General features: G+C 42.2%; 1 protein-coding gene across 1 annotated transcript in view; it reads right to left on the reverse strand.

Annotated features, from left to right (window-relative positions):
- The window catches only part of MOSMO (modulator of smoothened), a 31,402-nt gene extending 11,800 nt beyond the window's left edge, over positions 1 to 19,602 (reverse strand). Inside the window, exon 1 of the mRNA XM_074919655.1 lies at positions 19,347 to 19,602. Within this exon, the coding sequence (XP_074775756.1) occupies positions 19,347 to 19,452 (106 nt within the window). The 5' untranslated portion in view covers positions 19,453 to 19,602. The remainder of the gene's footprint in view (positions 1 to 19,346) is intronic.
- Between the last annotated feature and the right edge of the window lie 3,494 nt (positions 19,603 to 23,096).

Below are 23,096 nucleotides of genomic sequence, written 5' to 3' on the forward strand. Positions count from 1 at the left end.
ACTGTTTCTAAAGGTTTCACAGAGGTAACTGGGAGAAACAACCTCATTATTTGCTCATAAATTTAGTTAAAGTTCACTATACAGAATACCTTACTTGTGTATATAAACTGGGCAGAAGGAAATTAAGCCTTATAGCTTGCTCCCATAGTGACAAATCTGTTGAATGCAGACTTCAAAAGAAGTCTCTGGTGCGGAAAAAGAGTATTTATTTGCCACAAAATTCAAAAGAAGAGTGGGTTTACACAGTATTTTATTGTCTTGGTCCCGTTCTGAAGCAATCAGGCAAACAGTTGCCTGGCAGCTACTAACAAACTAAGTTGTTACAGAAAATCTTGTTTGACCTTATCTAGTCTATCACTGAAGGGAGGGACAGAGATACTGAATTGATCAATCTCCTGCCTGTAGTTAGAGAATAACCTAACAGTCCATCTCAAGCCAGTCACCAAGTTCCAAGAGGTTTTCAGTTGTTCCCTCAGAACAATTCCAGAATGATTACTGAAAATCTAAGTACCTAACAGGTACAAAACAAATAGCACAGCTAATGCTAGTAGATTAGGCAGCTTGAAGATGGATACAGCCCTAAAGCATGTTCAGCAGAGTAACTCCACCTGCCAGTGCCTGCACTGCACAGCCGTCAGGAGCTGTAATGGGGACAACCTTGGGATGCGGGGGGCTGCTCCCTTTCTCTCGTATGCCTCTCCCTGTGTAGCTTCTAAGACTGGCATTACGCAGGTGAGTACAGCTAGTGCAAGAGGGGATTAGGATATATATTTCTAATTACTAAAAATGAGATTCAGCCTTGATCAGAACAGAGAATGCAGCACTAAGCAAATGTCGGTAAAAAGGTCCTTAGTCTTTTCCAGTAAATCTATTCCCTAAAGTGCCACTGCATTTCAAACACATTAAACAACCTTCCAGTAGTGACAGTTTGACTATAATCACAATTCCAATTCATATCAGTGAAAGATTTCATGATCATATTCCTACACTACCTCACCCAACTTGTCCAGACCACCAGTAATTTTCTGACAATGTGTATTTTTCCTCGAATCACTAATAAAAAGACTCTTTAACAAATACACCAACATTTGGGAGCATCACTCGTTTAACAATAATTTCACAAAACCACAGAGGGAAAGAGGGGAAAAGGCACCAAACCAAAGAAAGATAAGCCCTAGTTGTTCCCCTTCGCACAGATGTGTGGCTGCCACAGAGCCGACCCACAAGTCCCACTCCAGCCCTGTTGGTGCTGTGCCATCCCTCTCCTGTTTCCGTGGTAACTACAGAGCCACCAAGGAGGAATCACATGCTACTGAGAGAAACAAAGATTGCTGCAGCCCTTTCACTCCCCCACTTCTCCACCACTTCTGAATTATTAAAAGTGGCACAGCAACACCACGGCTGGAAAGCAGTAGCATAATAATGGCTATTCACTGTTCATCTATTCTTTCATTGCCAGAATATGCAGGATCAAGCATGCCAGATGGACAAAGGAGAGGTGCCACTGCTGTGAAGAGCTTACCACAGCGTAAGAAGCAACTAATATGGTAAAAGCACGATGCAGTGAACGATATGGGGCTCCAACATTAGAAGGTCACAGAGCTCAGCAGTTACGCTGTCTCATGAACATGTACAAATCCTCAGAACTGCTCCTGCTCATACAGCTTGGGGTACCTGCTCCTCCTCTGTCCTCCCCTACTGTCCCCACTTGAAAATGCCCTTACTCTTTCCCATCATTTTAGAGAAAATGCTATTCCTTGGGTTTAAATGCATCTGCAACCCTTTATATTCCTTGACAACAGCTTCCTCACTTTTGTCTTCTATATATCAACCACATCCTTAGCCAAATGTTTATTACTAACATTAAATAAACATTACAGGCCAACATGCCTAGTGAGGAGGTTAAAACATCCAACCACTCCCAGACAGCCCACCCGCCCTCCCTCACTTGCTGTCCTGATGAGATGGTGTGGTTCTGTGAGAAACGCCAGTTGTAACTGCCAGACAATTTCTGCTCAAACACGCTACTTTAGTGTGCTGAGGACTTGTCAAACCATCTTTGCTAAGATGAAGAGCACATTTTGCAGGGTTCCTAATGAGGTGTTGGTGACATAAATTTTAGAGCACCACCAATGTGGCAAGGACACTGATAAGTTTTATGTTTTAGTAATGAGCACAGTACATGGAGCTATGTTATTTGGGCACACTAAAACATTCATTGCTGCTGGTTAGGTAACAGTCTCATGACAGAGAACAATGCATGTAAAACAAGGGCAGCTCAGTTAAGCCATTCCCTGTAACTCTCATTGGGCCACAGACAAAGACAGGAGGAAATGAAGCTGTTCTTGGAAAGTTTCTAAGTTCTAGCCAATTAATAAACTTCAGTGAAAAAAGGTCTAGGTCCATCTCAGAGGAGGAACAGGCTGCAGCTGTAGCTTCCTACCCAATCCAAGTGGAAACTTTAAAGGTCTAAATAGAATGCAGTGATTTGGTCATGGCAGACTAATTGCCTCTAGCAGTGTTAAGGATAACCATCAAGTTGACTTTGGCCACCTTGCCTTTAACATGTCTGCTGCTCCTTGCCTGCAACCAAGCCTCTCTGACAGAAGACCGCTTTCAAAGTGAGCGAAGCATAGCCGAGGAATTCCTGAGAGGAACAAACAACAAGGCATGGTAAGAATAGTTCCAATGCAACTGCCCATAACAGCAATCAAGGAGGTGGTATTTCCAAGAAGAAAATTTTTCAAAGTCATCCGAGGAATCTGGCAGTTTAAGTGCGATGTATCCGAGTCTTACACATGGAATTTATTTTCCAGCAATGGACACTTTAAGTGATGTTACCATATAAAGGGGGAAGAAAGAATGACTTATTTAGGTTTATTTATATGTGTTTTGTTTGAGGGAAAATTTCTGTCAATTCTATAATCCAGATTTCAGTTCCTTGGAAACAATACTCTCCCCTCTGCCCTTCCCAAAATCTAGGCGACTGACACTGCTGATCCTTTCCTGCCATAGACTGGGAGTTACTCCAGGGTGCATATAGTTAGTTCTATTTATTCCAGTGAAAAACCCCATCAAAAATCTTCCAGTGAAAAACCCCATCAAAAATCGGACCCTGTATCATCTCTTATGAGGAGATTAGTCACACTTAAGAGTAAGCAGTGCAGAAGGCTAGAGGAAAAGCTATGCTTTTGCAGGATATGCACCACCTCTGGTGTGAAGAGGACAAAGCTACAGTATCCTGCTAGTTTGCAAAGCACTTCAAAACCAGGGAGGAAAAAAGGATTAACAGTGCTGGGGAAGATCTCTTGATTCTAAAAGGCATGGTCCATGTTGTAATAGTTAAACAGAATAGCAGGGTCTCTGCATGTAAGGTCCCACTGAATGATGCCCACAGGGCACAGCTCATAGAATTTTTTTGTATCTACAACTGCTCAGAATTACAGCCTTGTAAAGGAAATGTAGTTAGTGCTCATCTAAATTTTCTGCCATTGACCCATTAAAGCAATTTAAAAATGTTTACAGCCTCAAATAATGTCATATCGGAGCATTTTGTAAAACAGCACATACACATAATTAACTGCAGCTAAGTAAACACAAGCAAGTCGAACACCCTTTCGTCCCCTTTTTTGCTTAGGTCATTGTTGTAGGACAATACAATAACTGGATTATACCTTGTCCTCAGTTTGAGTGGCGGGGTTTTTGGTAGCAGGGGAGGGGGCTACAGCATGGCCCCCTGTGAGAAGGTTCTTGAGGCTCCCCCCGCTCCAAGTCAGACCCACCTTTGCACCAAGGCCAAGCCAATTCACTGCACCTCTGCAGTAACTTATTTAAGAAGGGGAACCTGGGAGGAGTTGTGGGAGTTGTGAGGAGAACATCTGTGCAAACACTAAGGTCAGCGGGAGAATGGAGGAGGAAGGGGGGGAGTTGCGCTGGAGCAGAGCGCCCCCCTGTATTCCCTGGTGAGAGGGCAGGGCTGGGCTGCCCCATCACCTATGGAGACCTATGGTGGAGCAGATAGATCCTGACCTGTGGTCTGTGGGGGCCCCGCGCCGGAGCAGGTGAGTGTGCCTGAAGAAGGCCGGGACTCTGTGGGAAGAAGGCCCCGCTGTTGTAGTTCGGCACTGGGAGGATTGCAGCACGCACAGGTGACCCAGGCCCGAGCAGCCAGGGAAACGCTGCAGCCCATGGGAGGGTATCATGTTAGAGAAAGTTTGTGGAGGACTGTCTCCCGTGAGAGGGGCACTGTGCTGGAGCAGGGGAAGAGAGCCAGAAGTTCAGCCCCACTGAGGTGGAAGAAGTGGCAGGACTGACTGCAGCCCCCATTCCTTGCCCCCTGCGCTGCTGGGGGGCAGGAGGTTGATATCAAGAGCAAAGTTGAGCCCGGGAAGAGGGAGGGGTAGGGAAGGTGTTTTTAAGATAATGTGATGCTTCTCACTGTCCCATTCTGTCCATTAAGTAGTGTTGTTGTTAGTGTCTGTATTAAATTTATGGGGTTTTTTTCTTCCCCTAACAAATCTGCCTTTTGCCCGTGACCATAATGGGCGAGTCATCTCTCCTTGTCCTTATCTCAATTTCTGAGCCTTTTGCTTTACTTTCTCCTTCCCAGAGCTGTGGGAAAAGGAGAGGATGAGCAGCTGCATGGTGTTCAGTTGCCCTCTGAGCAAAAAACACTAAGCCTTTTGCTTTATTTTCTCCTTCTCATCACTGCAGAGGAAGAGGGGAGTGAGTGGCTGCATGGTGCTCAGATGCTCTCTGAGCTCAAACCACGACAGACCTAAATAACTATAAAGGGTACATAAAAAGATCAAAATATAAGATAGGATCAACTACCAGTTTCCAATCAGGTATGAGAATACCATATCTGTTACTGTTCTTACATAAATAATTACTACTTTTGTGAGGGATGGCGGTAGTTTGAATAGATGCTCTTTAGCACTTATGCCACTAAAATAACTTCGAGGTTACCATGCAAGTACGGTATTGAGGATGTGGCATGACAGATTGATTCTTTTACTGCGGATGTTCCAGTATGTTGTTCAGTTAGTAGATTAAGAGGCAACCAAGTTCAGACTTACTAAGATTTATGAATGTTAAAGGATGATTTAGAAAAAGGCTTATAAGAATAAGAGGATTAACTGCAAAGGCACAGAACATAAAAGAGTTCAAAGCAAAGGGTTTATTATCTTTCCTGTCCTTTGTATGCCAGATCTTAAATTTTTGGCATTGACTCTGATTTGTCTCTCAAGTCATCTAATAGGTATTATAACCCTGAAAGAAAAGCTTTCGAGTTTCTCACTCTGAACCAGACTAGATGCAAGATCAATTCATATGCCCACTGGATATTTATTGGTACGAAACAAACACCTAAAAAGTATTTATACAATGTTAAAAGATCAGTTTTGATAAAGACCTAGATTTACTTGCAAAGTCCTTGCTATATCTAGAGTGCATCTTTTAAGAGCAATTCAAGTCAATACTGCAAGATAGAGCATGTTATTATATAAGCTGCTATTTCTTTTCTACTCCATTTATCCCCTTCTCTGAAATCAGAACGTGGTCTCCCTTTCAAGCCAACTTTGAAATACACCATCTTTCTTGCTCTAGAGGTCTAAAGAGCATTTCCTTGTTTCAGGAACTAAGTGACTTTCTTAAAAATACTCATATTGGCAACAATAGGGGAGGTAACATCCTAGCTTCAAACCCAGTTTATGCTTGCTATGAGGAACCTACCCACTGAATTCTATTTAACAATATAATGTCCAGAGAATTTAATTTATTAGGTACCATTTTTGGCATTCTTTAGAACTCCCAAGCTTACTCGCTTTTAAACAGAAGAATGCTAATTTTTAAAGTCTAAACTCAATGTTAAAAGAGTTGTGGTATATTAGAAGAAAAGCCTGCCTTGCTGCTGAAGACCATCTGGTGACTGACTTGTCTCAAAAGTTTTCAATTCAGTGTTTGTATCATGCCTAAATCAAATCAAATTCTCCCTCCACAAAAACCACAGTCTTCTCCTCCCTCCTCCCACCCCCAAAAAGGAAAGAAATCAGGAGCCATCTATCGGGAAAGATCCTTCTGACTTATATGCATTAGAAAAGTTTATTACTACAGATGATATTATGATACAAGTTGCAAGGGATGTTTAAATTGCAGACATTTGAATGAATAAAAAGCAAATTCCAACATACATGTTTCAGTGCCACGACTTGTGTATTGGGGTGGGTTTTTAATGTTTTTGTTTTGTCCTTTTATTTCTTTTTTTTTTTTTTTTTAATAGACTAGCTGGACCACCACACACTGAAAGAGCTATCCTCAGGCAACAACACAGGAACAACTCTCCTGAGGATATAACAAAGCTCTGTGTGTTCTCACGTATCAGAGCCAAGAAATCTGCCCACGCTGAAGGTATTCTTTCCTACTTCAGAAGACAGCATTAATTAAATGTTGGTAAACAGGATCTCTAATAAGTTGCATCCTTCTGGTTGTTTATTTTCTGACACTAAGCATTTTCACAATAGGATAATAGTGTCAGTGACTAGAACCTTTACAGTTTCTGAAGTGGCAAGGGCCTGGAAAAAAGACAGAACTTTTGAAACACAAACAAAAAAGAAGAATGTTTTACCTTAAAAACAAAGAAAAAAAATCCATAGTTATTTCCATTTTTCCCCAAACTAAAATAGAGCTATTCAAATTTGACAAAATTCATTGCCTAAATAAAGAAAGATCAAAGGCAGTGTCAATATTTAAAAGTGGTTTTTCTAGTCAGCTACACCAGTTTTATGCCATATGTTCAGCTGAAAGCCAGAAGCTATGACACCTACAGCTGTTCTGCCACTTAACGTTTGATGAGCTTGTGTTCTTTTTAAGAGTTATATTTGGCTTCAGACAGAGCTGTAAAATGATACCTCTCCATCCAATACACAACACAACCCTATCCCAACCTTCTCAGAAATGGTCTGCTAATCACTTCACAACTGTATAGTTGATGTGCAGGCTCTTGGAGGCTGCCCAACATCTACAGGAGCCAGTGATGTGAGGGGGCCAGGCTGAGTCAGTAATGGCAGCACTATGTGATACAAACACAACACAACCAGCAAGAACACAGACATTCTGGATCTTCACAGCTTAGTGAATCACTTTCCACATAAATCTCTTATAAGGTGGTCCTGTGCAGTAACTGGCCTTCAGAGGTGTCCCTTTCTAACTCCTGCATATCTAAAAGCACCATTTCACCAAGTCAGTTGAGTTCCAAACTTAACAGACGTCCAAGCAGATCAGGACAGATATACGAAAACCCCCAAGTCACACCAAGTAAAGTATCCTATTGTTCTCTCTCTAGTCATGAAAACAAAATATCTGTCAACCTTCCTGGTTACAGTCTAAAGCCATTTCTTTGGCCTAGTGACAAAGGCATTCAAGGGTACGGAGATAATTCAGGTTCTGGCCCTGCCCTGAAGAATGCTTGTGCATTTTATCAAATGAAGTTCAGGAGGAATAACGATCATCTTCCTCTGTCAGCTGTAACTGTTGTGCTTTGCACTGATCGCAGCTTGTGTCAGACATGCTCCAAGGACACCCACTGATCTGGCTCTTCCACGGCCTTATGAATCACCTAGTGGTGTAAGGTGAAAAGAGAAGTGTTGAACTGCCTTTTGGCATTTATATGGTTAGAAGCATATTTGCAAATTTTAGGTGTCTGCTCTGCAAACCCTCAGCCTGAATACACCTTATGTGCTTGAATGCTTTCTTACTTGGTCCACTGCTGAGAGCAAATTTTAGGCCCAGATTGCCAGAAAGTACAACACACCTTGCTAAATAAAGAACAAAATATTCAAAAAGCAAATAAAATGTACTAACAATTTGGTGGCAATTTCTTTAAATCACGTAACTGATGGCAGGACTGCATTTACAGCAGTGAGGACATGAAAAGGGAAGTTTGCAGGTAGAAGTAATACTTTTTATTAGAACAAATAGAATAATTAGAAAGATTAAGCACATTTCTGGTCTTGGACACACAGGTTTTCCCCACTCTACTAACTGTGGATATAAAAGGTACTATCTCTGTCTACTAGACTTGCTTTATTCCATAAGACACCTTTGTCAATTGAAAAACGGCACCTAAATGTCCCAAGATGAATTTCATTGCAACTCGAGTAATATTTCAAGTGGAATAAAACCTAATCTTAGTTTTTATTCCTAAAGGCACTTTTTAACTGTTGCCAAATCTGTATATGACATGCTTGTAACAACTGGCAATACAGGTTAAACTGCACTCTAAATGAGGATTAAGTACAGGGCCAAAGAATTTATTCTCTACAAGTAACACTTCATGCGCTGAAAGACAGACTGACATGTAGCTTAACTACATACAATCTGTCCTAAAGGACAGCCAGCACATGGTTTCCTGGCTGATAAACATTTTAGGCCCCCCCAATATAAAAGGTAGCTTTAACTTTTCAGACAAACTGGAAAAAACCAACAACCTTCTTTTGCAATAATAATTCTCAAATTTGGGCATTTACTTCTTGTTCCCATCACAACAAAAACATTAAAAACAAAGAATAGGAAGGCAGGAAGCATATTCAGGATTTATCCTTATATTTTCTTATTCCTTTTGCTGGGTGTGCTGGTTTTGGCTGGGATAGTTAGTTTTCTTCATAGGAGCTAGCATGGGGCTATTTTCTGGATTTGTGCTGAAAACAGCATTGGTAATACAGGGATGGACTCGTTACTGCTGACCAGGGCTAACACACGGTCAAGGCCTTTTCTGCTTCTCTCACCACCCCACCAGCGAGGGGCTGGGGGTGCACAAGGAGTCGGGAGGGGACACAGCCAGGACAGCTGACCCCAACTGACCCCAACTGGGGAGATCCCACACCATTTGGCATCACGCTCAGCATGTAAAGCTGGGGGAAGGAGGAGGAAGGGGGGGACGTCTGGAGTGACAGCGTTTGTCTTCCCAAGTCACCGTTACGCGTCATGGAACCTGGCTGTCCTGAGGATGGCTGAGTGATGGGGAGTGGTGAATGAATTCCCTGTTTTGCTTTCCTTGTGTGCAGCTTTTGCTTTACCTGCTAAACTGTCTTTATCTCAACCTAAGAGTTTTCTCATTTTTAATCTTCCTATTCTTTCCCCCATCCCACCAGGGAGGATCAAGCAAGCGGCTATGTGGGGCTTAGTTGCTGGTTGGGGTTAAACCACAACACTAAGGCAAGTCCTTGTTTTAGAAGCCTGCATAACTTAAGTCTGAATTTAGGCAATTAACAGGTGCTGTCTGTGTGGTGATAACACTTTCTCTCTTATCACAAATCAGCATCTACAAAAATAGACTGTAAGAGTCTGGAGACTTTTTTTTTTTTGGCTAGAATAAAAGAAGACAGAGCACTCCTGAACAGATAAATCTGCACTTTACTGAAATAAAATACGACTTTATCTTAACAGCAGGGCTCAGTCCTTTGAACAAGCGGGACTATTCTTAAAAAGCAATCAGATGTTATATAGTGCTCCACAGAGCGTATCTGTTAACATATGTTTATACAGTTGTTATACTGACATTCTGAAACAGAATTCTCTCTAATTTTAGATTCAGTATAAACAGCCAAGAAATGCTCTGTCTTTATCACCAGCTTCATCTTACTGAACATATACTTAGAGAGAGCATTTACTTCAGATTACATTGGGCATAAGTCAACAAACTTCTGTTTGTAAAACAGCAACTACTACTTCTAGCCTTTGCTCGCTCTATTCCATCGTTTTTCATGTATTAAGCTTCAGGGTGCTTCTTGTAATTGCTGAGTGACCCAATAATATTCCGCTGAAAGAATTTATGAGACCACATTAGAAATTCTTGGCCATTCAATCTTTTCAGGTTTCCTGTATAATCTTGTTGCATAGTTTTTAAATTTAATTAAGTGTGGGTTTAAAAAACAAAGTGAAACATGCTTCTTCCCACACAAGTTTTTACAATGGAGAAATACATCATTAACACATGAATTTAGGTGCATGATTAGTTTCAGAATGGAATTCAACCTAAGCAAAAAAATTTCTTTCTTCACCCTTGTGACTTCTCTTCCCCCACAGCATGCAACGCCTACAACGCTCCTCACATCAACAGGCACAGAAGATGCAGTGCATTTTCTCCTCTACAAGAAGGGAGATCATAATCTTCCACTGTTCCAGAGCTGACACTTCCACTGACTGTGTCTGTTGGTTGCTGTCTGTGCTTGAGAAAAGATATCTCTTAATGCTGCACTTCATAATACCTGTATTTTGTACAGACAAGACTGAACGTTAAAGCAAATTTTCAAGGGAAACAAGTCACCTTCTATACAAAAGTCTACCTTCAGGAAACCTGAGGTCCACGACAACCTCTTATCAGTTTTTTTGACTTTGTTTTGGTATACAGACATTACAATTAAAGGTTATGTATGTTTGATACATTAAGCTCATACTTACAAAGTTACAGATAAAACTGTTCCCCCTTACTTGTACATTTGACCTACCTATCATGGAAGTCAGGATCCATCTCATTTCAGTGGTATATAAGAATTTATTGTAGAAAGTAAGCAGTTTCACTGAGACACCCTAATAACATTAGTATCCACGCCATCAACTTGTGAAGTGTAAAAAGAATCTAGATTCAAAGCATCTCTTTTAAAGTATTCACTGCAAAGCAGTTCTGAGGCACATGGAACAATCAACTGTCCCATTCTCTCTTATTCTGATCCCACACCTATTCCTTAAAATATAACTAAATTAGATCACTGCCAATAGCTGGAAGGAGTCACAGCAAGAGAAGTGGAAACAAGGCAAGAACAACTTCAGCAATGATTGAAGAGCAAGAGAACAGGAAACCCAGGAGTAAGAAATGCAACACTATAAACTGGGAAGTTGGCTCAATAATGAGCACTACAAAAGTAAACTATTTGATTTTACCGCCTATGAACACTGTCATTTGATTATTAAATTCTTGGATGTACCAAGCTCAGAGACAGCTCAGGCCTACTAATGCAGTGTCCAAACAACTGCACAAAGAATTCCTTATGGTCAAGTTCAAGGCCTAATGTGAACTGTCTTCAACTGGACAAATACTTAAACATCTAAGTGGGTTATTAATCATTACACCTTGAGAGACTGTCAACCTTAATAATCCCAAAGTGCTTTGTAATTTATGGCACAGAAGTGCAGCTACCATGAGGCTCTTGGGTAGCAGCCAACTGTTGCTTATCACACTACATTGCGTGGATAGGAAATACTGGCTTCTGATACTGCAGTAAATCCCTAGGAGGCTTTTGATGCCTTCACAAGGGAGCATTTTAGTTCATCCCAAAGACCCAGACATAATAGACTGAATATGTTTTGCTCAAAGAAGGGAACTTGACTCTACATACTCTGTGGAATATTGAGCCTCTAACTCTTAGCAGCTAGTGTGTCATACTTGATTAGCTCATCCTGCAGACAAACCATCACGATCAGACTACATTTCCTAAGGTACCCAAGAGACCAAACTCTTGTAATCAACTCTATTTACGAAATTTAAAAAACATATACAATGCATAATACATAATACACCAAATAGGAAATAAAATATGATATAATAAAAAAGAAACCAAGAACTTCATCCTGAGAAAGGATAAAACCTATGACTGTTAATTCCATAGAGATTCCTACAGAATTAAACCAATGTAAGTGCTTCGCCAGTCAAATGCTCTACTTGTTTCCCCTCTCCTTAAAATAGACACGTACCCTGCAGAGATCCTCTTCTTGGCCATATCTCCAGTTTTTCAAATCTGTGTATATCTCCATCAGTCAGAGGCTTGGGGAAGAAAAGTGAAATTGAGCAAAGTGGCTGGAGCACACATAAGGGGATTGCTGCAAAATTACCACAGAACCTTTTTCCTGCACATAGCTCTCAATCAAAAAAGACTCTGTCCATTACTAAATTTGTAGGCACTGTGAATTACAATAACAACCTATAATCACGTAATAAGAAATTTCTTTTTAAAGTTTTATAAACTAGAAATTTATAATAAATTATAATTTTCTCAAATTACTTTGTACAAGAAATAAACACAGCCTCCATATTGTATTTGATCCACCATACTACAAACGTAATTTTGTACTTGATTTTAAAATAGATAGCAGCATTTAACCTCTTCAAAGGTCAATATTCCTCCTCATCCATGAGACACTCTAAGCTACCTTCTTCTGAAATACACAGGTATCAACCACTGCTGGAAAAGGATTCGAGAACTAGGTGGAGAACTCCTGCATAAGATGAAAATCCTACATACTACAGCTGTACTACAGCAGAAGAGTTAGTTCTCTACTGTTTCAAGACTGGCAAGAAAATAAGTGGGAAAAAGCTGAGCTGTTGTGAGGTACCTATAAAAAAAGTAGGTCAAGCTTTAAAGTTTGACCTACTGATCTCTGCTTTGGCAAAAGTACAAATGGAGTTCACATAATGCTGCTCACGTGTAAGCGCTGGCTGGAAACTAAACAAAACAAATGTTTTTAATAAGCCGCAGTCATTAACAGGATTCCTTTTAAAAAAAAAAAAAAAATTCAAGCAGTTTTAAATCTTTGTTTTGCAGTACATACTACTGAATCCTTACTTTTAAGGTTCATACATGTGAGTCACTCCTGTGTTAATCTCAGTGTCATATTGTAGCAACAAATGCAATACACATGCCTAATATCAGCTCTAAGTTGATTTAAAAAATCATCACTATTGGTGAAACACAGATAGTTCCTGAAGCCACAAAGCTGAAGTTGCAACAAGATACCTTTCCCACAGTTTGTACTGTCTATAAAGCAGACTTACAACTATGTACTTCTTGAGTAAAGCATAGGACAGAAAACAAATCTGTATCTGCACACAGGGAGTATAATTTAGTTCTGTAGTAACTGTACATGCTGCTGTGAAGTAAATAAAGGAAAAAGTTATTCCAAACACCTGAAATTCAGGCCTTAGTAAAAACACCAACTATCAGAAAAGACAAATTAAATACCTGTTATTCTTAGATTTTTCTCTGATTAATAAAGTAAAAATGTGATAGGAAACAGAAGTTTTTTAAAAAAATCAAATTAAATAGCATTGCTGCTAATGCTATCAGAAGTTTCTATGATAAAGATACCAGCTCTGTTTTACAGAGGAAGAAACAGAGGTACTATCACAAAAACTTTTCAACATCTCAAGTCAGTCTTGCCAGATGCTAGATTCAAAAGGTAAATACTGGTTCCCAGATCTGTACTCTATAATCAGGTATTTCTCACCTAAGTCTTTAACACTAATCGGAGAGTAAGTAATTAAACAGAATTTTGTGGGAAGCAAACTAAGTTTTGTACCTTCACACACTACAGAGAAAACAAAACATTCACCTAACAGAAGCACAATTAATTTGTATTTGTTAAAAAGCAGATGTAAAACATCAGTTCCTCTATGGACAAAAACAATCAGCGCTCTCATCTCTGCTCCGGCAGGCTCAAATAACCAGGCTGACACAGCTCTCTTTCATGAGATTCTTCCTACACATAAAATACTTCCATATGTTTAAATGTTGAGTGGTTGAGCAAGCACAAAATTAATTCATTACAACAATGCCTTACTATTAATTTTTCTTGTGCCTTAAGGCCTGGTCAATTATAGAACCAAAGCACAATTCAAACACTCTGCTTTGTCAGATTTTTACATCCACTTGAAAGACATCTACAGTCACGAAGTGGAAGGGAAATGTTAATTTTAAAGATGGCACTGACACTCCCAGTTCAGACACACCTATTAACAGACTGCTCTTCTTAGAGTATTCAGATTATATGGGGTTCCGATTCTTTGTCAGTCCTTACTAGTTCTTATTTGGGGGTTGTGTTGTTTTTTATGGCAGTGGCAACATCTCTAAAAGGCAAGTACTGTTACAGCAGGTCCTAATCCCCTCATGTTCCACATCAGCAACACACCACAGAGCACCGCCTTTCCCTCCTTGCTCACGCACCTGGGGGCATCTACCAAAATATAAAGTGTTTTTCTAGAAATTATGTTTCAGAACCTAATTTAAATGCTCTGATGTTCACATGGCTTTGGAGGTTGCTTTTCAGCAGTCACTTCTTTCTAGGGCACGATGATACATAATTCTTCATTCTCTGTATCATCACCCTTTTTTTTTTTTTTTTTATTCTAAACATGCAATCCAAACAGGGTCATGGAAGGACAAATAACTTCTGTCACAGTCTCTACATGATACAGTACAAAAAACATTAGGAAAAGAAATTCTGTAGAATTTCTTCCTATCATTATAGAGGATATATATGACATCATTCCATATCATCCTAGAATTGCTTCCATCATTCTCTATGGAAAAGAACTGGGAGAAGCATGCTGTGTTTTGAATATATTTCAAGATGCTTAACAAATGATCACCAGAACCCTTTTACATACAGTTTTTGAAAAGCCAACTATCCAGACACCAAAGAAACAAACCAAAACACTATCTACTTCGGTGGGCAGTACAATGATTGTTCTATACCATGATTCCTCCAGAGGAGCACCGTACATTAACAGTTTCTCAGCACAGGCCCTAAAGGGCAGAAGTGGTAATATGCCACACTAATTATAACATACCACTTCTTTCTGAGCTGACAACTGCATTTAGAACAATAGTGCTAGCTGGAACTCCGGTTAACACCTTCTTCTAAGTTGTTGATGATTTATTTATTCTATCTTATTTAGAAATACTGATTCATTTGAGTACTTTCATGTGGTCTTGGGTTTACTCCATGTCTAATCAGTGCTCTAAGTAAAGAAAAATATTTTGGTGGCAAATATGGTCTCAAGCTCAGCAGGAGCTGGGCATCGCTGCTTGTTCACATCACCTGTGACTGTTCATCAAGCTGAATGCTTCAACAAAGCTACAGCTCCCATTGGAAGTGTAGAGCAAAATTCCTCATGAAAAGCTATCACATGCAGAGGAATAACACTGAACAGCAGTAATTTGCCACTTAGTACTAGACAACTTATTTCACAGGAGCAGAGTTAACTGCCCCAGGAGGAATAGCCTGCTGGGTATAACTTGCTCTTCTATAAGACCATCGATACCACTGAATCTGGAATCATAATTCACAAACAAAAAACCAACTGAGTACGCAAAACCAAGAACTACACATAATACTTTGGAAGATACATGAAAAGGCAGCATTTGTAAACAAAACAGGCAAATTAAGCAGTATGTTGTAGATTCACCATTTACTATCATACTGTTACTGCACAGCATGGTACAGAAGGCAGTTTAAATGAAAAGTGTAATTCCTAACATAAGTGACCTTGATGGTTATGTCACAGATGCAAGATAAAACTGGAAGCTCTGCTGAACACTAATATCACCCAAGACAGCACTGTTGTGCATACACTGAGTGGCCTGGACATAACATTATACTGTGTGTCCCATTGTGATATAGGTATCAACATAAGAGGATGTGATAAACACCTGCTTTAGAAGTTACCCATCAGAGTTCAGCAGCCTTAAATTCTGACATCCATATTAACTTAATGACTGCTATAATAAAGGTACACGTTGTTCTGTAAATTGGAATCAAATGAACAATCAATGCTACATAGGAAGGGATGACTAAGTCACATAAACAAACTGATAGCTTAGCTTTCTGAAGGGTGATTTTATATGATTAAATTATCTTCTTGAATTATTTGACCTATCCTAAAAACATTTCAAATTGTCAACCCCCCCACATGTACATCTTTTAATACGTCTAATTTCAACTGTGCATACTATTCATACCCTTTTCCCTACAAAAAGGTTGAGAGCTGAAGCTAGAGCAACTTCTATCCCTTCTCCTCCCCTACTGAAGACAAAATATCAAAGTCATTAAAGACACTCCCACACAAAAAAGGAACATATGGAGACAAAACTATCAGTTTTTAAAGTTCATCGCAAAAGAAGTGGAGATACAGGAGCAAAATTCGTTACTACTGAAATCAGTGGGAGTTTGGGCACTGGCTTAAATTAAAGCCAACTCTGTCCTTATTTCTCACATGGAATATCAATTTGATAAGAAAAGGATGTCAGTGAAAGAATACTGAGAAGCCACTGGTTTCCAGATTGGAGTTATCAGTATTCTGTACCTGCACACCACAAATAATGAAACCTCACTGAGAACTCTCTGAAAGAAAAATCCATTTAATTTTCATCTTTTCTTTGTAATCTTAAAGATGTATGAAATACCTGAAACCAAGTTAATGAACAATTCTTACAAAACTACATAAAGAAAAAGCACCGGATGGAGACTGGGACCTATGTCCACAAAGGTGTAGGTCTTCTGGCCTAAAGACAGATGAGCATCTGAAACCTTCAGTGATCTCAGTTGTGATCCTTTGCTCATAATTACAGTGCTGGAGAGGAATTTTTATAGCTAACATTTTTTACATTACTGTAAAACTTATCTTTAAGAGTAAACATCTTTAAGAGATTTAGGAGACTAATCAGCCCTTCCTCTATATCAATCTCCCCAGAAGATAGACTCCTTTAAAAAAAATAATGAAAACAATCTTGATTTTTCAGCAAAGCATTAAAGCTACTGATTTATTTTGCTGTCCAATTTAGCAGAAAATCGTCATTATCTCTGGAGTAAGAGGTACATATTGTTTAGCATTCAAATCAGAACAGCTTTTTTTTTTTTCTTCCCCTGAAATGCAAGTCCAGGTTCCCAATCTTAATTGCTGTAAACAGCTCTGAATGAGCCAATGCAGTGCTGCCTTCCCAGGTTTGCCAAGACCTCTGCTCTATGCAATTCTCAAACAGCTGCAGTATTGAGAAGACCAGGCTGTTCCACGCTGCCTTTCAGAGCCCTGAGGACAGCAGCCAAGCAGAGAAACACTCTTACTCCCCCTTCTCCTTGGAACTAGGCTGACTTGTAGAAGCAAAATCTAGAATAATTCCCACAGGAGATTAACTTAAGAACACAGAGGTAAAGCAAAGAAATATTTCACCAAATAGCTTCTTTCACCAGCTGAGTGCAGGATGCTTCAAAAAACCCTACTTCTTAGTGGCACATATGGAAGCTGGATGGCTTGAATGTGGTCCAAGTATTGTAGTCTGCTTAGAGTGCCTGAATCGTGCTAGCAGCTGGGACAGGGTTTACATCAGGGCTGTGTCCTCCTGTGCCATACTTCTCCACAGCAGTCTCTGTGTAATGAACAGCACTCATAAAAGCATTTATCTCACAATTCAATACTATAGTGTTTGCTACAGGAAGTCCTTGATTCAATGGGCATCCTCACGCTTCCTTTCTTTACAGTTTGAGCAAAAGGCTCATTTTAGAAAGTCTAGTACTAGAAATACACATTTATATTGCTTTTAACCAGTAGTCTAATAGAGCGCATCAAATCCTATATCAATAAAAATCTACAAGAGAGTCACTAAGGAAGGATGACAGCTAGTTCTCCTTTACACTTTTATCAGATCAACAGGGGTTTTTTACTTTAAAACATAGCAAACAAAAGGCTTATGTCTGTCAAAACATTATCTGACTAGTGAAGTCCTTCAGAAAAATCCATACAGATTTCATGTTTGCTAGCCTAATTAAGACTATTTGCACCTCTAAAAAAGTACATTCATCAAGTAACTAAGAAGTATAGTATTTCAGGAAACAATTTTTGTATTATGAAGACTATATTAATATTTATAAATGATAACTACTAATATTATATATTATATATATAAAATAAAATATAAAACATTTTTCTTTAACGAAGAATGAAATGGACTGTGCTTCATTCCCAAAAGACCTTCCTTTCCATCAGCAATTTCTTCAGAATAGGTTTTGTTCTCTCATGTCTATACAATCAGAGAATCCAACATTTTACACATTGCATAGGATCTGTTAACATGAGGCAGGACTTAAGGCAGACATAGTTAAATATTTAAAATGAAAATCTTTTTATTTGACTTTAAGCTCCTGAAGAAGGGCTCATTACTGCAGCACTGCTGCTAGGTAAAACTGTAAGAGGAAAGAACCAACTATTTTATGTAGCCATAGGCAGGAAGATCATCACAATTAGGTATAGGAGGAACGGTGAAGTCTTCTAGGGAGTTCCTGAATGCTGCCCTTTAGGAAGGGAAGGGACTTATTCCTCTCCTCTGGATCCCGAAGGAAAGGCCAGGTTCTAGACTAGCTAATTAGAAGCAATTCAAACAAAACATAGTCTGGTCAGAAAGAATGGCCAGTCATCAATCCCTAATACCCAACATTTTTAATACTCCCTCAAAATAAAGGAAATATTACTCCATTTGAACCAGTTCAGTCCTCTAACATGCACCAAATATTAGACATGGAAGATGCAAGGCAGACAAAGAACATTTTTTAAACACTCAAGAATTTAAGTCTTTACCCCAAGACTCCTTTTCTCTACTCTATACCTGTGATTTGCTTGGAAATGATAAGTTTCAGAAAAGTTGGTTAAGTTAGTTTCATCTGTCTGTAGTAAGGATGGCTTCCTTTGCAGGTAAGAAGATTCGGGTTTCTCTAGGACATGAGGTCAAAGGGCATCCCTCCTCCTATTATCTCTCCCTACTCCCCTCATCAGAACACGCGGGTTTTTATCAACAGGCTGAAATAAATTGTTCACACAATTACATCATTAGTAAAAAGACAGATGTGCAAATCCTTGTTCTTCTAAAGAAAACAATGTCAGATTCTAAAATAAAACCCACACAGGATCTAGGCTTAAAGGCTGATGAAAATCAGCATGCAGGAAACATTCTGGGGGAGAAAAATACGAAGGAAGGCAAGATCTTCCCTGCAACAAAGGAAAGGTCCCAAGATTCAAAACCTGCCACGAACTGTGCAGGCTGATCTAAATTCCCTGTCCAAGGTGACTGAACCTCGGAGACACGGCGGGGATGCCGCCCTCGCCCTCCGGCTTTACGGAGCGTAAGGAGGGTTTCGGGGCTCCTGCGGGACCCTTGGGAGACAGGGCTCCGCACAGCGCGGCCCCTCCGCGCCCGGGGACAGCACCCGCGGCTCTGCCGGGGGAGGAGGGTCCCGCCAGCTCCGAGCGGGCGCTTCGCCCTTCTCCGCGCCGGGGGCCCGGCCCCGGGAGCTCCCCGCAGCCGCCAGGGACCCGGCCCGGCCGCCCCTCCTGCCGCCCCCCCCGGCTTTCCTCCCCCCGGCCCCAGCGCGACTTCACCAGGCCCCGCGGCCCCCGCCTGAGCAGCGGCCCCTCAGGGGAAGCCTCCCCGGCACCCCCCCGCGCCGCCTCGGGCCCCGAGCCCCGCGGTCCCGCAGCCACCTGCCGCCCGCGCCCACGGCGGGTCCCCGCCGCCGGCCCCGCTCACCCGCGGACTCGCCGGTGTTGATCCAGTCCGGGTTCGCCAGGCTGGCGATGGCGAAGATGTCGGCGGCCAGGAAGAGGCATCCTGAGATGATGGTCAGTTTGTCCATCTCCGGCGGCTCCCGGCTCCGGCCTCCGCCCGGCTCCCGCAGCGGGCCCGGGCCGGGGGCGCCTCACAGCCGCGGCTCCATGGGCCCCGCGCTCCCCTCGGCAGCGGCGCCAGGAACGGGCCCCCCGGTCGGAGCCGGAAGCGAACCCGGCGGGCGGGGGGGCGGCGGTTACTCCGGAAGGGAAACCCACTCTCCCCGGCGCTCTCCCGCGGGCGGGGCGGGGCCTCCCGCGGCGGGGCGGGGCCTCCGCCACGGCGGGGCGGGGGAACCCCCGAGGCCGAGGCGGGCTTCCTCGAGGGAGCGGGGCGCGGCGCGGCGGGGCGGGACGCCGGTGGGCGGGGCGAGGGGCGGAGCTGTGTGCGGGTGGGCGGGGAGATGGGCGGGGCTGTGCCTAAAGGGGCGGGGCGGCGGCCGGGCGCGGAGGCGGGTTGTCCGTGGGGAGCGGCGAGGAGGGGCGGGGCTAGAGCAGGGGGCGGGGCATGGCGCCGCCGCGGGGCCTGTAGGGGGCGCTGCCGCCGGCCGGTGCGCGGGGGCTGCCGGTGGCGGTGGGGGCGGCCGTCGCCTCGGGGCGGGCCTCCGGTGAGGGGCGGCCGGTGCCCCGGGCCTCGGCTCCGCCTCATCCCCGCCCAGCTTCGCCCTGGGCGGGCCCCAACACCTGCCCCGCGGCCTGGACCCTCTCCGCCCTCACGCATCCGTATCCCGAAAGGTGTTTTTCAGCCGAGGCCCACGGGGATCCGTCCCTTCTCCTTGCCCCGGCCCCGCGCCCTCAGCGCCCTCGGGCAGGGCTTCCCTACCCCGAGGGAAACGGCGCAGACTGATGAGGATGAGCAACTTGGCCAGCACTGCGTAAAGAGGGCTGAGGAGCCATCGCAGGTTTGGCTTCAGCACAAAAAACCCGTCTCGTGTTTCACTAGTCACTGCCGCCGTCCCTTTGAAATGTTGGGCATTGGCTTAAATTTCAGAGCTGCTGCTGTCGCAATGGTAAAAACAGGGGACGTGGAAGGACTAAGACATGGAGGCCCCTCCAGATGTTACACAACTGTGGAGCACCACAAAAGCACTATACTGCCTTGCTGACTGTGCCGTGTGTTTGGAAGAAAACCTAATTAACCTTTATTAGAAAATTCACCCAGATAACTGTGACTTTCGATGACATGCTTTTCCGTGGATTCATCTGTACTGAAGTGGAGGGCAACCCGTAGCCAATAAATGAACAATGCGCCAAATGTGGGAAAACAGCCCAGTTTTGGCCACAATAACTCTGTGCCTTTGATACAATCAATCTGGCATGGAAATGCTGAACTAAATTTGTCTAGCAGCCCCCACAGCTACAGGTACTTGAAAAATATCTAAATGCTTACATTTTATTTTCCCTTCTAACAGTGAACACCCACCTGCTTTTTCCAGAGCAGCATAACTGGTCTAAACGGAACATAACCAGGAAGCCAAGCGGGCAATTGTCTGTGCTGTTTATTTTTACATAAGTCTTTTATAGAGATGGGAGATTATACAAACAAAATAGAGATATTAGTGAAGTAATCTTAAAGTGTTCAACAGCAATCAGTAGGACTTATTTGGAGGACAAGAGCTGGACTAGGTTCTATGGAAATCGCCTGTTCTTGACAGATTTTCTTAAGGGTGGAGAAAATAGTAAAGCTTTTGATGAAAAACAGCTGAAATGATTCCCTTTAAACTAGGAACAATTGTGTGGAAGAAATGGGACAATTGATTTTTTTTATTTAAAAGATTTAAAAATTATATTGCACTAACAATGAGAATCCAGCAGCCTTGAAAAGAAGTTATTTCCAAGAATCATCTGCAACTATCCTATAAATTGGCTTTAAGTGGTATTTAAATAGCTTTTAATACAAGCATTATGTAAAAGTCTGCCTCAGAATGAGTTTGTCTCCAAATAACTCAGCTTCATGGCAAAAGGAATGAAGGAAGGAGGGGTGGAAAGGGTACAGAAAGGGAAGATATGGTTTTCATTGGCTTTTGATATGCAGGCAAATATGAAGTCAGAATCCAGTCTCCATACCCTGCAGGCTATGTGGTCAGCTATTTAATCTTTCTCGGGTTTATTAGGAGATGAGTACACGCCTAAGGATGCCATGTGGGACGACACTGCCAGCTATAGGTTCTCCAGAAAGCTTTGGGGCCTCAGACAGAGCTGTGGTTTTGACAGACAGGCAGCCTAAATCAAATTACTCCTCTTGGACTAAACAATGCACTAGGTGCAGACACATCCTCTGCCTCATGCCAGACCTCCCTATGCCCATGTCACTGCTGTGGTGCTGGGAGAGCTCAGGACCTACCTGCGCTCTGAGCAGTTACTGGGGAGCAGTTGCTGGGGGAGCAGTTGTCGCCTCACCTGCTGGTACACTTTTCCTCCACAGGCCATCATGGACCAGTAGCACATTTCCAAGAGGCTCATCTAGGACACACCTGCCTAAGGGTTTTGGCTCCATAGAAAAAGCTTTTCTTCTGGACTGCATGGGACATTCACAGTCTTCACCAGTGGTTGGGACTGAAACTAAGAGTGAGTTTCCATCTCTTTTGGTCATTTCTCCCTTTGTTCATCTCCTCACTGCTGCCCCAGCACTACTCTTCCAGTCCTGTTATTTTAGTATCTCAAACTTTTAAAGTCCTTGTGCTACCAGACAGTTTATGTTCTTCATAGAGCCCCCAGTGCCCCAGATTTTCTTAGGACCAAGAGGCATTCCTGCTCTTGAGGTTGGGTATTTGAAACAGAATCGTAGGCAGATGACAAGATGAAAAGGTGTTTCTTCAGCAGAAGAGGACTGGATGAGATCCTATGCTGCTGCCTGCGGAACCTGCAGAATTGAAAAAGACCTTGAAGAAAACCGGGACAGTATTAGGGGAAATGTAATGTAAGTTCTGTCAAGTGTCTAAACTTTCTGTAGCACAGAACCAAGAGAAAATCCACCTTCCTTGGAGGCTATATAGTCTGATATCAGGTATAGTAAAAAACCAAGAGTCTTATCTAAAAGTGTGAATCTTAGCATTCCTGCTAATGTTTTGTAGGCTTTGGATTAGTCACAGCTTTCATGGTTTTAAACCTCTCATGTCCAACAAGATAGCTTGCAATAAGAAGCAACTTAAAATCAGGATTCTGGCTTCTAATTGAAGTTGGCTACATTTATTATTAGCATCTTTTGTTTGTTGTTTCACTGCTCATTATTTGCTGACCTATAACTGCTCATGAATTTTAATGGCATTTGCTGAATAATTTGGGCTAGAAAATAATATAAAGTAACCTTACTTTATATCATCTGTTTACATGTATTGGCCTGGGAGTTGAGTACTTATTTTGAAAGTAGGAAACTAGGATTCAGTTCCCTCTTCTGGCTGAAAAAGATTGAAACACACATGGAAAAGTGACCAAGAACACCATAGGAAAGATTTCAATCCCTTCTACTGATCCTGTTCTACTTTGCATGAATTCCTGAGCTGCAAAACCAGTAGCAGGTCAGATGTCCAACCTCTCAGAATTATCAACAGATAAAAGTGTGTTCCAGAGTGGGTCTTCCTTTGCTTTTCTTGCATGACCATGAAAATTAAGTATTTCATCCAAATGAAATGTAGTATTCTAGTCAACAAAAAAAATCCTGCATTTTTCATTG

Source organism: Athene noctua, chromosome 15 (genome assembly GCF_965140245.1).
Source record: "Athene noctua chromosome 15, bAthNoc1.hap1.1, whole genome shotgun sequence".
NCBI classification, from domain to species: Eukaryota; Metazoa; Chordata; class Aves; order Strigiformes; family Strigidae; genus Athene; species Athene noctua.